The sequence below is a fragment of the Pocillopora damicornis genome, chromosome 3 (genome assembly GCF_964200805.1).
Source record: "Pocillopora damicornis chromosome 3, jaPocDami1.2, whole genome shotgun sequence".
In the NCBI taxonomy this organism is placed as follows: Eukaryota; Metazoa; Cnidaria; class Anthozoa; order Scleractinia; family Pocilloporidae; genus Pocillopora; species Pocillopora damicornis.
Window position 1 is genome coordinate 7918610 of NC_142672.1, and position 15182 is coordinate 7933791.

Sequence of the window (15182 nt, forward strand, 5' to 3'; positions counted from 1 at the left end):
AAAAATTGGTTCTCAAGATAAGTTTTTCCTACAAAGTATCTTTAGGTGAATTTAAAAGTGCGTCATTAGAGCTTTTGAATGAGACGGGACATCCTAGAAAAGTAGCTTTACTGATATGATAGGTTTTTATTTTTATAATACTGTATTTAACAAATAGAGGAGCCATGACTGTTCTCTGTTCTGTTATAAAGCACGCAGGAGGCGGCTAGAGCACGAAAGAAGTGTAGGGAGAAAGACTCGACTACGTCTCGTGTTTCTCCCCACTTCTTGAGTGCTCTAGCCGCTTCCTGCGTGCTTTATAACTGAACAGAGCACAGTCAAGGCCTCTCCATTTGTTTTATAATAAAGAATCCGTTTAATTCCCCAAGCATTACTTTCAATTTTCAAAACAAACTTTATTTCCAAAGCGAACAACAGTGTCGTCAGCATGCTCTATTAGTTATTAGCTAACTTAGTTAGGCAGAATTATATATTTTATACTCTTAGATTAAGCTGAGGGATTTTACCGTGCGTAAACAATGTTATCTATTTATCGATCATTAACTAAGGTGCATATTTAACAAAAAGTTCAACTGAATGGAATACCATGGTGACAGACCTCATATAATCCAGTAGAGATGTAATTTTATATGCTCGATTTAATTTTGAATTTTAAGCCGCAAAGTTTCACTTAACATGTTATGCCATAAAAATTCTAATAGGAATGCGATTTGAAGTGTTAAGTGTAAACATCTGACCAAGGACTTGGACTGGTCATTATTCATCCAGGGGGGAGGGGGGGTGCAAAAAGATTTTGGTTGTGTCATATTAAAATTTTCGTGCAATTTTTTACCCTGTAGACTCCGAATATCTTGCCCTTTTTGGCGGCTAATAACCATTTAACCAAATGAAAGAGAAACACTGACTCCCCTTCTCTCCACCTCCCTGCATGCCGTGCGCGCCATTTCCCCTTATCAGGACTTACGCTGTTTGAACCCTACTGCCAACAACAACACATCCCAAGTAACCAATAGGTGCATTCGTAGCTACTTTAAACGTGGATTGACAAACAAATCTTTGCTTGCATTGATTGTGATGCTGACTTCTGCTCAGGTTGTCGAAACGTCAGTCACTTCTATCGAGCTACCGACAATAGCTCAAGTTTTTCAGAACTTCCCTCAGCTGGGCGACTGTACCACGCCACCAAATATTTCTCGTGTCTGATGCAATTGCTTTTGTTTCAGTTTTACCGGCCATCCACTTTAGACAATTCCTAATCATAACAAAACTAGACCACGAGCCTTTAAGACCTACTCTCTGAAGTCATCGCTAAACGTTTTAAACCCATTTATTTTGTCCACAAAGGGTTCCCGCTGGTGAAACATAGAATAGGAGTAGATATTAAGTTCACAGCTCTATATTATTTATCATTATAATTATTTTCATTTGATCTTCGTAACAATCTAGAGAAATCTGAAGGACAAAACAAATTTTTCGGCCTGGTATCAAAAAATCTTATTTGAATTAATTCTTAAATATTTTAATGGGATTGAATGCTCAGGTCCGTAGCCAGACTTCAGAACAAGACGAGGCAAGTTTCGAGCGCCGAAGACGCCAACTGCTAGGGGAGTCTTGGGGCATGCCCCCCCCGCCCCCCCCAAAAAAAATTTTGAAATCTAGAGGCTCAGAAACTTGAAACGAATTAACGCTTTCCCTCAATATATCCACCTTATATTAGCTGGTTTTATCTTAACCAATCCAATTTTTTCCAGGGATTATTTTCTCAATTAAACGTTTCTTCAAAAAAAAAAAAAGGCTAAAATCAAGACGAGGCAATTGCCCCGTCTTGCCTCATGCTAGCTACGGCCCTGATGCTAAGATTCACAACAATTTCAAAGTAGAGTGCGAGAATAATGTAAAGTCTGATCTCGTAATTAGTTTCATTGTTCTGCAGATAACAGATCGGTAACCAATAAAATGACACGTGTGTGTCCAAATCTAAATTTTGTACGGTGGTATTTGACATGCATGATTAGTTCTGCTCAGCCGCGCGCCAATGTCCTGCGCAAAATGTCAAAAGAAATCATAACAAGCAATCGCTGTCTTGAAAAAATGAGCGGAGGAAAATTAAAATGTAAAAGGAAACAAAAGTAGCTGAAAAAGAAAACTCAAGAATTTTTAAACACTAGCCTTTTTCAAGAACGGGTATACTGTTGATTTATCATTCTGTTTTGACCTTTACCGAAAAGGATCATACACTTTTAACCCTTTACTTGCCATGAGTGACCAAGAGAGAATTTCTCCTTACAATATCTATACGATATCAAGCATAGAAGTGATGAGAATGAAGTAAAATATCAATTTGGGAATAATTAGTTGATCCAATACCAAATTCACCAAATTGACATCGTAAGAATTGTATGTCAGACAGTAAAGAGAATTACTACTGAGATCTTGGGAGTTAAAGGGTTAAAACACCATGACTTACTTGTTTGTACTTTTTTTGCAACTTGTAAGAGACAACTTGGTTCTGAAACCTTGAAAATCAAAGCACCAAGTCATTTCGCAAACGTTAGACCGCTGTGTTTTTCTAGGGTCACAGTGTTCTGTCCATGATTACTAAACTATTAATTAATCCTTCCTTCTTCTCCAAGCCACATTCGGTGACTTTTCACCCCTATCGAGATCTCAACACAAGGCTTTGGTTCATAGAAATAAGGGTCGTGTAGCCTCCTATGGTCAAACGTGTCGTATTCACAATAAGAAGAAAACTTAGAGATGGGGGGCACAGTTTTCGCGCCGTCCTCACTCGTCTTGGCCAGTTGTAGCATGCGCGACGCAAACGCTCGATGAACTCCCATGTACGTTACACACACGTTTCTCGCCTGCCAATCAAAAGCCCTCACGTGATTCAGACGAACGTCATGGAAAAATAAACGACCTGATATATTGTTGAGCCAAATGGCGATCTGCTGGCCAGCGTGCGGATGACACAACATGGTACGCGCATCTTGGTTCAAGAATTTGTCAATAATGTCACGTGAAAACAGCATCCATGACTCGTCAATCCATGTCATTTGTACTTCACAGTGAAAATTTCCCCAACAGAGATTCTGCTTAGGACGCCAAGGTAACTCATTCAAAAGCTTCTTAAGACACACAAAGTAGTCATCGTCCGTGCGAAGAAAATATTGAAAGTCGTAATTAGCTGCGGCCCATTTGGCGTGATACAAGAAGCGCATTCCAAACTCTATCCCGCCCAGAAGCGGTTGGAACTCAATATCTCCATAACGGGATGTTTCGTTCAAGAGATTTTCCTGGATCGTCTTGTTCACGACTAGTCCGTCTGTGAAAAAGTGGCAAGCTACCTACACGGGCAGTTATAATCTTTAGTACTGTATGGCCGAGAGAAAATGATGGGATATAGAAGGAGGCTGTAGGTCCAAGCCTTGAGATATGTCAATTTCACTTCAGTTATTTATAAAATGTCGCTAGAGTGTCAAATGGAAGTATATCTTTCAAGATGTCTGTATGAAAGTTAATTTTTAACTGTATTCGGCGAGAAGTTCTTCATTCTAAAAGAAACCACTATGTTTCCCACCCCAAGCTCAATTAAGTTAAGTCAAATCGATATATCCTGGTCGAAACCCTGATTTTTCTTCTTTGTCCCATTATTTTTACATGATATGGTGCACTGGATTTTAAATTGCACCGTCGAGCCTGGTAGTCTGCAATTAACTTTCTAATACTTGGTGGAGGAAGGATGTATTTCGAAGATCGAGTCCACCACAAAAATTCAAAGTTGTGAAAATGTGTAAAAGCTTAAGAAAAAGTGAGAAGAACAAAAAATTGGCTACAAAACTACGAAAATGAAATAAAATTCTGATCTTCGTCGCGGAGTTCAATGCTGCACTTAGTTTAAAGAAAGGCATTGTGGATATGATAATTTTGTGGACTGACAACTGACCAGGCACATAACTTGAACAATTGCGCTCGAGAGCGAGTCTAAGATACTTACTCATTATAAGGCTATAGCGCTTTCCAATGAACAAAGATTGCTGAAACATATCGTAACCTGAAGAATTATGAACAATTTTTTTGGAAGCTAATGAACGTCAATAACGTAACCATCAGGTTAGATTAATTATGCTCGGGAATTTCAGCATTGTGCTTTTGGGCTTCACCCTTAAATACATGTTATCACGCGAAAATAATACTCAAAATTTTTCATCATGCTCATTGATAATTCAATATGATGGCTTTTAAGAGCCCCAAAATCTCCCCCCCCCTTCCCACCCCCTCTCTTACCCTCATACCAACCACCAGCAGGGTAAGAATTCTTTTTGTGAATCGAATTCCAAAAGAGCGAACTAGAAAAACAGCCTCACTGTTTACAGAATCCAGTCTACAGAATTCATGATCTCATGTTGAACTGTAACATCAAGTGAATTTTTAAGAAGTTTAGTCAATATGCTAGCATTAGGCTCGGAACCCTGACTATTGCATTAAACTAAAAATTATGCTGGCATAATTTACCTGACCCGAACCATGAGAAACAGAACTAACCTCTTTCACATTGCAGTGTTTCCACCAAGTCTGTCGTATGGCCTTCCTTCGTTCCCAGCGCAAAGGCGCTGACGACACAATTATCACAAGGAGAACACTAGGCTTCTCTTCCCTGAGGTCTTGGATTTGACTTATTGGAAGCCCAACCGTGACTTAAGGAATTGATCAGACTAGTTCACCTTGAATCTCTCGGAAATTGACACGGAAAGGAATGAGATCCGGTTGATCCGGCATGACAGGTTCTTTTACCGAAGGATTCAGGTTTATATACAGTATGGGTACTCCTATTAGCAGAACAGCAAGTAGGAGGAGGAGTTTATATCTTCGAGAATTGTCCATAACAATGATGAAGTTTGGTGGGGGACGCCGTTCAGGGTCAACGTCTCACAATTTCTGAAAGAAAGTGGCCTTTAAAGATATGACAAAGGTACAAGCAGTCTACCATTAGTTCCCTAAGACTTTCTTTCTTCGTATTTAGGTGTTTTTTACTGTCACTTTACCTTTTTTTCGTTTTTTGTTACTTGTTCCATTTCAACAATTACAACCTTTTGGATAATTGTAACCGAGAGAGAGAAAATAGAGAAGGGCATAATAGAGAGCTAATTAGATACCCTTTACATTAAATTACATCTTCTCAAACAGTTATACTAACGACGATATAAACGTTAGAAAGTGATAAAGGAATCACACTTTCAATCACAAAATTACAATTTCCTCGATTGTGATTGGTTTAAAAAACCTATATTTTCCACTTATTCACTTACCAAGTTGTCATCAGACAGTTTGTTATCGGACAGCTCAACAATACTGATTTTTATGATTAATCAGTAATAACACTTCGTGTCGTCCACTTCGGTCTGTAATTGTACTGGTGATAAACAAATCGGACTCCCGTTGCGCGGTCGTCCGATTTTGTTATCATTCGTATGATAACAGCCCGAATTGGACTCCACTCAGTTCTATTTCCATTACAAACAACAGAGACGCAAATAGTACATAGTCAAATAAAGACATTGATTAATACTGAGAAAACTAATACATGAAAATTGCTCTCTTTTCCTAGTAGCCTTCTCTCATACAGATATAGAAATATCATTTTAATAGTAGCATTCAGTAACTGTTGGACAGACACTTCATCCTTTCACTCCCAAGATTTCTTTAGTAATTCTCCTTACTATCTGTTACACAAATCTCATGATGTTACTTCAGAGAAATTGATTTTTTTCATTTGTTGGAATCGCTTGTCTGCTTGAGATTGTATTTGTATTGTGCGGAAAAAAAATCTGTCTTGGTCACTGGTTAATAGAATATAACCCAAATAGATATTTTGCAATTTACCAAAGCATGGCAGAATACATGGTGCTGTACAGTTACACATGGCTACACCAAGATAATTACAATACTACAAGTAATATATTGATTAAAATAATGATAAAAAATTTAGGAATAATAATGATTATAATAATAATAATAATAATAATAATAATAATAACTAAAAGAAACACTACGGGCACTATGGGTTAAAGAAACAACGTCATAACCGAAAAAAATAAATCGCAAAAATAAAGAATTTTGGCACAAGCATCAACTGACTTTAGATAACATTTTCTTCACCTTCGCTAAACCCATGAAGTTGCTAAAATGTCTAAACTTTCTCCCATCACGTGGTATCGTTGCTCAGTTGGCAGTAGCGTCCATCTAGAATCTGGGAGGCATGGGTTCGAATTACGCCGAAGTTAATTTTTCTGACTTCTATTCTGTAACTGCGTTATCAATATACATGAAAAAATTACTCAGTTCTGATTGGTTGAGTTAAATGCAGTTTTCAGGTACTTCGATGCAGGAGAGGATTAATTCAGTGCAAAGAAGTTACAAACCAGACATTCTGATCGGTCAATAATCAAAGAAACTCACAGATAGCCGATCAAATGCGAGCCTTGGATGTCATAACATTTGGATACGCTGAAAAATTGCGAGCGAAACAATTGCCGGCGTTTTAAGTAGGTTTTCTTTCGCCACCGTAACAACAATACAGCAACTGAAAAAAAACTGTAAAAAGCACTGCTTTTTAGTTGTTGGTTTGGAAAAAGTGGTGTTTAGAGGAGTAAATTGCTAAGGAAATCGAAAGTTACGAGCCGACTTAGCTTAACACTTTGCACGAGCGATTCTACGCCGAAATTAAGAAAAAACATGGTTAAACCTCGCAAACGACGATTCCATTTCATGGAAAGTGATTCGGAGACAGACTGAACAATTCCTTGAACTTTTTGTGCAAACCAATTAAGTACTGAACCAGTGAACTGTTTGTACAGACTAAAAAATCCTGTATTTGAGCAATTGAATTTTGTTATCATAAAATGGATGTAATAAATTGTAATTGAACTTAGTGAGTTGCAAATTTGGTCTCAAATAATGCTGCTTTCACCATTGCACCATCCTTGCTCCCCAAAATAGACACTGTTTACACATGAAAGAACTTTCCCGGCAAGATCCGCACCCCATACCCCGGGCAAAGTGGGGCATTAAACTAGGCCTTCCTTTTTAATGAACTGGCAAATTTTCTACTCTGTGAGGCAATTTATTTTCTATAAACCTCTCTTTTGCAACTAAAGCAACTTTAAAATTCACAAACGCTCGACATCGACATAAAATCTATCTTCTTCAGAAGTTCCAGCAGTTCTTCTCACAAATTAAACTTTTACGAATATCAACAGCTATCATGTTGTCTTTCTATTGCAGTCAAATGACGAACTTTAATCTTGATCATTTAAGAGATTATTTCAGGTATTTCCCATGACACTATTTTGAAAAACCAAAAGGAGGTATGTGCTGATGTTGTTGTAGTGCTCTGATTTGTTCCTCATCTCCAGAGGACGTTGTGCATATTCACGCAGTACATTTGGATCCATTTTGAAACGAAAAATAAATTTATGGTTATGGGAGTGACTACTACACGTCAGCCCATAGAAGTCTTTGGTGACATGACAAATGTGGGATGATACGTGACTATTCAGGCTGGCGATGCATCATAGGAGTGTTTCTAGGACACCGTCTTCATAACGCAACTTATTTTACCCCTTAGGATTGTTGGTGCATCTATTCAAATGTTTTTGCATAAAAAATTTAATTGGAGAAGAATTTCCATAAAACTTGATGGGTTACAATTTGCTTGAAATATCGATCGCATGAGAAGCTAAACCTAAGACGTTTGATAAAGAATCGCATAAAAAGCTTCATCGAAAAAAAATTAATGACATGAGATTGGGTATTAAAATAATCGATATGCACCTTGTCTGCGAACGAGGCGAGTACAACAGCGCTGTATGGTGATTTAACAAGGTGTGAATGATGGGCCCTATTTTCTGTGGTTTTACCAAAGATAGGTTTCGAAATTAATACTGAACGAGAGGTTACATGGTAATTTTGACACTGATAACGCGCCATAGTCGAGAATTTAAAATGGACGCCACTTAATGCGCAGATTGTATCATACATTTAATGTCTGCTTGCGAGTGTGAGAGTAGCTTTGTTTTCCAGAGTCTCAATGTTTCCCGAGACGAAATTGCGCGAAACTTTGAGAATCGAGGGAAACAGATTTAACTGTTTCCCTCGCAAGCAAACATCAACGCTTCGTTATACATCCAAAGCACGGAAATGATAAGCAGGCAAACGAAAGCGTTTGCAACACTAAAATATTTGGAACCTTATTTGGAACAACGAGGAAGTAGTCGATTACATAAATGAACCTATATTTCTAGCTATAGCTATCTAGGCAGTCAGGACAGCAACACCGAGGAATAAGTCCATTACAAAAATGAACCTATATCTCTAGCAATAATTTCGCAGATGGCTGGATGTACTTAATGTCTCCTACAGCACCATAACTCGACTACCGCACAAAATTTGTGATCAGTGCAGCGTTAAATCCCAAGTGAAAACTTCCTCTTCTCTGACAACGCAAATTTCCCGAATTTTTAAACGCACAAACCGAGCTATCATTCTACTCATTAAAGAATTTGTTTTGCCACGTCCTCGTTACCATCGTGGTTTACTTAGAGTTCACATAATTTCTTGTAAAACACTGCAAATTTACCTTCAATCGTATTTCGGAGTCCTGATGCCCACCAGTCAATGTCGTCTTTCAATAAAGTAGGAATGAAACGAAAAACAAATTTATGGTTATTGAGTGACTATTACACGGCAGCCCATAGAAGTCTCTAGTAATATGACAAATGTGGGATGATACGTGACTATTCAGGCTGGCGATGCATCATAGGAGTGTTTCTAGGACACTGTCTTCCTAACGCAACATATTTTACCCCTTAGGATTGTTGGTGCATCTATTCAAATGTTTTTGCATAAAAAATTTAATTGGAGAAGAATTTCCATAAAACTTGATGGGTTACAATTTGCTTGAAATATCGATCGCATGAGAAGCTAAACCTAAGACGTTTGATGAAGAATCGCATAAAAAGCTTCATCGAAAAAAAATTAATGACACGAGATTGGGTATTGAAATAATCGATATGCACCTTGTCTGCGAACGAGGCGAGTACAACAGCGCTGTATGGTGATTTAACAAGGTGTGAATGATGGGCCCTATTTTCTGTGGTCTTACCAAAGATAGGTTTCGAAATTAATACTGAACGAGAGGTTACATGGTAATTTTGACACTGATAACGCGCCATAGTCGAGAATTTAAAATGGACGCCACTTAATGCGCAGATTGTATCGTACATTTAATGTCTGCTTGCAAGGGTAAGAGTAGCTTTGTTTTCCAGAGTCTCAATGTTTTCCGAGACGAAAATTGCGCGAAACTTTGAGAATCGAGGGAAACAAATTTAACTGTTTCCCTCGCAAGCAAACATCAACGCTTCGTTATACATCCAAAGCACGGAAATGATAAGCAGGCAAACGAAAGCGTTTGCAACACTAAAATATTTGGAACCTTATTTGGAACAACGAGGAAGTAGTCGATTACATAAATGAACCTATATTTCTAGCTATAGCTATCTAGGCAGTCAGGACAGCAACACCGAGGAATAAGTCCATTACAAAAATGAACCTATATCTCTAGCAATAATTTCGCAGATGGCTGGATGTACTTAATGTCTCCTACAGCACCATAACTCGACTACCGCACAAAATTTGTGATCAGTGCAGCGTTAAATCCTTAGTGAAAACTTCCTCTTCGCCGACGACGCAAATTTCCCGAATTTTTAAACTCGCAAACCGAGCTATCATTCTACTCATTAAAGAATTTGTTTTGCCACGTCCTCGTTACCATCGTGGTTTACTTAGAGTTCACATAATTTCTTGTAAAACACTGCAAATTTACCTTCAATCGTATTTCGGAGTCCTGATGCCCACCAGTCAATGTCGTCTTTCAATAAAGTAGGAAGCACTGTTTTTCAACCTCAGGCCACTCTATTGTGTTTTGGAGAAATAGTGGAAAGCTAGCGTCAAAATGGTTGGAATCGTCGAGAAGCAAGAAATCACACCCATACCGTTCTGATCACATGTTATGCCAATCCGGGACATTGGTTGGTTTCAAATGTCGCTCGGGATCCAATCATATATTTCGATCGGGTTACAGGTTAATTTAAGCAGAGCCTGAGATTAGCGAGGGAAACTGCGTGTATATATAACAATGCTATCTTAAAAAAGAATTTCATCTTACCACGAGGTTTTATTTAGTTACATGGGGTTTTTATTCTTTGTTTTGTGTTTCTGTTGTGACTGTGCTCGGCACAGTTGACTAGATCTAAAATAGTGAAAATTGTTAATATTCAAGCGGAAAGAAAATAGCCAACACCTACATGCTATTTATATAACATCACGTTAGCTACAACAGGTGAGATTTTGCTCCCACGATATTTTGAGAGGCAGTCCAGCGGAAACTGGTAGGCGCATGCTCAGTTGTATCCAAAATGGTGTACGGTAACGGTAAACGGTACGTAACGATTATCCCCAATTAAATAGATTTTCTTCAGCCGACGCTGGATGTAGACATTTTGTTTTTCTATTTTTCATATGCAGCATTCAGTATACTTTTTTACTTCCCAACAAATAACGTAAAAGTTATAAATTATCTTATTGCTTCTTCCCTACCCATCTTGGGTCTATGTTTTTGCACCAATTGCTGGCCTGGTTGCTTTTTTCGAAACGGTGAACAGATTCCCTCATTTTGGGAGTTCTTTTGTTTGGATTTGCGCGAGAATTTCGCCGCATTTAAAGCTTAATGCTTGCCCCTCCCCCACCCCCTCCCGCTCATACTTAAACGAAGAAAAGTAAGCAGTTTTAGGAGAAAAAATCCCCGCTCCAAACTATGAGAAATAGATCCAAAGACAGGCTATTACGAGTGGACAACCTTCGAAGGAAAGAATGCGAAGACCATCTTTTGGACTCGTTTGTTACTCAAGGAGAGATTGAAGGATTTATAGTGGCACTTGATGGCAACTAACAGAGAAAATATGAGAAGTTATTGTAGTTATCAGGAGTTGTATTTTCCCGCGTGAAACCTCAAAAGATGCCTTATATTTTGGCAATGTTAAGTGTATTGAGATTCGATCATCATTTCTAGAACACTCCTTATTGTTAAGTTATCGTGCATGCTGCTACCCAGCTTAAAAGTTATGACCTCACTTACTTACTAAGCTTGTGTCAAAAGACAAAATTGGCATCTAGCAAGAATCTTCACTAAAGGTGTTTTTTTTTTTTTTACTTATTGGAACGATGAAAATGAGTAGAAATAATATATTAGCACAAGCCACTCAGTAAAAATTATAATAAGCCAGTTTATCATTTCTTATTCCTTTCGGCGGTCGTATCTTACAGGTATAATTTAGCACGCTCGACATCTCTTTTACTTAGAGGTGACTTCAGGTGTCAACATGCAGTACTTTTCATCTTCCGCACTGAATTTGTAATCAGATAACTTATACGGCTAGCACGAAGCTCTTTTAGGGGCGGTACCTTGGGTACGCCCTTTCTTCTCCGAATGTTCTGTTTATTCTGCCGATATGTGGCAGTCTTCAAAGACTTTTTTCTCTTAAGATATCTTTTCAAGTATGATTTTAATTCTGTTAGTAAGTTCATTATAGTTTTTATATTGTCAATCCTGTTTTTGTTTCGCTCGACCTTGACCGTAAGGTAGAAGGTCAATTTATAAAGCGTAAATATCGCGAAGGTATCTACTTAGTATGTGAACTCCGCTCTGCGTAGTTTAGCGTGATTCACCAGTTAAGTTTACAAGCATGACGAAGGTTAGAGATTGACAGCTCAGTAAGCGTCACCTTTATAAGCGGTGACCCACACTCCCCTTGAGAGATCAGAGCTAGTCCCCGTTGTAATAACCTGGGTAAGAAAAGAGAGAATAAAAGAAATAGTCAACTGAACGACGAGTGTTAGGACATAACTTCTAACACTTGCATACTGAGGGATATCCACCATCTTGTCTTGGATTGTTGGTAATGATAAGTAAAATTGATCCTTATGAGAACGCTGCGAGGGAAAAGGCACGTGTTTTTAGTAAGATTGCTCATTTCTTGTTTTTCAATCTCTAGCGCAGTTTAGTGCAGCGGGTTATATAACGGCGAGAAAACTTTAATTTTCTTTATTACCCCCTAAGGAAAGGAATAATCCATAATCACCTGGTGTAAATATCGAGATTGCGAAAGATCGTTCATGAGCCCTTTACTGTTTATTTTGTAATTCACACCGTGGAAGTTTGACATTATCTTTCTACTTTATCGTCATTTCTCAATATCAAAAAAAGGAATACCTGAAATATGAGTTTTACTGCTCCCTCACTTCAGTTTAGGTTGAAGACTTTTAATCATTAGTGGATTCACCAGTAGAAGGTGAAAGCCAGTCTCTATACATTAGGTAATATACAGATTTAGCCAAGCTTAAAAGCGGAGCTCTTGTTAGTTTATTTTCTAACCCCTCATTACAATAAAAACTGTAATAAAGCTCTCCATCATTGGCTGTAGAAGAGTTTCCTTAAGGGGTTAAGAGACCAGTCGGGGGGGTGGGGAGGGAAGGGAAGAATTGGCGAGATCTGGAACCTGGGGACGACGTTTTCACAATCTTCAAGCAGCTGAGGACCTTCGTTGTCGTTCCTGATGCTTTGAGCAAATTTTCGAAGATAGAGAATCTTTTCTTCTTCAAAGGAAGTGTACGATGTCAGCATCAGTTGAAATTATATTCTTTTGAGCGTGACTGATAATTTTGGTTTAGGAAGATGAACCAAAATTGAAAGAAACGACGGTAAACTACTTCGAGTTTAGACATCACCAGTCGATTGAAGAGTATACACGTGATAACAGTGAATTAGTAAATAAAGACACCAGAATCGTATGGGCTTCCCTTATATCTTCTCATGAAATTGCCAGGTATGACTTCTTGCCCCACCATTTTCTCCCTAACGTTTCAACCTCCTCTGTTGCGCGTAAAAATTAAAAGAAAAGTCATTTTCAACTCGTGTTTGAATCTGTAATTTCTTAAAACTTTTCCTCTTTTGGCTGTTATTGTTTCACGATTGTCCTCTGGCTGGAAATACATGACGTCTTTTTTAGATTCTTTCTGTTATTTGATTCGGTAACCTCTGCTGTAACTACTTATAATGTAGCTTTCTTTAAGCCAACTGCCTGTGATCTTAGCAACTCTAGCTAATGAAGTATGAATTTTTCTAACATGTTTCTTGCGCTGCAGAAGTTTGCTTTAATAGAAGACAAGCTAGAGCTAAAATGTCATGATTAAAACTTGATGACGAAGAGAGACTTAGGATTCGATCGCGAAAACATTTGTGGAAAACTTGAGATAATGCCTGGATTTACATTTTACATCACAGCAATCAATTCCAAACATCAATCAAGTTTTCTCTTTTGTTTGAAATTTCACCGGTTTTATATGTTGATGCAGATTTATTACAAACCTGTGGTTCAAGCCTGCCATGACTTCAAACTTTTGATGCACACCTCGAAAGGAGAAGAAATAAATTTCAAGTTTCTATTTATTCAGTTCAGGTTTGTCAGCTAAAATTGAGTCAAATAAAGAAATTTTCACAACTAATTTATTCGGTTAGCCTACCCAGAACAATCAACTTCATGTACAAATAAGACTAGGTATGTACCGATGATGCACAAAAGAACTACCTGTGGTAAGAGGGCAGGCTTTATTTTCTTCATTTAAAAAAATACTGAGGTTATCATCTTTCCACAAGCTCAGTGGAAAGTGAGAATGAGAGAGGCGATTATTTGAGTAAATATCCAGAGAAGGATAAAAGGCAAGATATGGTCCGCACAACTTTCTTATTTTAATTTTATAACCTATTAAGCTTAGCCATTTACATTCTTGCTTTGTACACTATGCGGATGCCAATAAATTGAAAACGTGAAAATAAATCTGCAAAGAAACTTATTTTGGTTTATCTGTTGGTTTTTATTATTATTACGATTATTATTATTTTTATCATTATTATTATCATTATTATTATTTTTTTGCCAGCCAGATTGACAACAACAGCCCACTCTCCGTCTAGGCGTATTGCTGGATGCAATATATACCTTACATGATATATCACAACTAGCACAGTCTAACTCACAGTATGCCCCAAGCTCGCAACAAGACCAAAAACATTTCTCTGTTTTAAAATGTGCTACGCAACATCCGATTTAATGATTAGGGAACAATCAAAACACAATTAGAATTGGTTTCGAATTACCAAAAAAACTAAATGTCTTGGTCTATCTGACAAAAAATCATTGAGAAGTTGCCAGAAAAAAAATTAAGTGGATATCCTTGTTTTAATTGAAAGTATTAACAAAAAATGTTTGTGAACATAATAGCATGATAGATGAATAAATTAAACTTGCTCATAAGAAATTTGTAGATTTTAAAGCTCTCATAGGACGGATGAATCGATAAAATCTTCTGTCATTCCTCTCTCCTATTCCCTGTGCCCTTTTCATCTTACATGAGTCGTCAACGCCAGTCCACGCAAATGGAAACCATCTATCAAAAGGAATGATTAGATTGATATTCAAAATACCTCACAAAAGAAAAGCTTATCTATGAAACATATTCATTCTGCATTCTGAGAAGATATGTTTGAGCCGCCATCAGCAGAGAGTAAGATCTTAGGACATAATTTTTAAAACCTAAAAGTACACAAAATATACCAATTACCTCTCACAATTACAAAAGAAATGTTATACTAACGATTAGCATCTTTTACCGAGGATTTACCCCATATTAAGTCCTGTTCTTCTTTCTGGAAGAACTGCAAAGCAAGAAAATAATCTCTTGCTGCAAATTCCATTGCGCTCGTGGCTTTGCTTCTATTCCTTGTCATTGGCTTAGAAACATCTCGCCACCTTCTCATCGAATCAAATGAAAAAGTGAGAAAAATTCCGAGATGGACATTCGCTTGAGGCGTTCTAAGTATAGTTCGTTTCAGATCTCATGGGCTTTTTGTGTTCCTCTGTCACCACTCTTTAGTTAATGCTGATAGTTATGGTATGCAGGACCTAATTAATATATGACCTAATTGGCGATCGAGTTCTTTGCGGCTCATTGGCAAAGCATCCGAACGCGAGACCAAAAACATAAAGACTAAAATCTTCGAGGGGGAA

The 15182-nt window shown here is 37.7% G+C and overlaps 1 protein-coding gene across 1 annotated transcript; it reads right to left on the reverse strand.

The window, feature by feature from the left end:
* Window positions 1-380: 380 nt before the first annotated feature.
* Window positions 381-5200, reverse strand: LOC149048070 (uncharacterized). The gene is given in 2 exon segments (XM_089200307.1): window positions 381-3347; window positions 4546-5200. Coding segments are annotated over 2 exon segments (1080 nt in total). The 5' UTR covers window positions 4885-5200; the 3' UTR covers window positions 381-2606.
* Between the last annotated feature and the right edge of the window lie 9982 nt (window positions 5201-15182).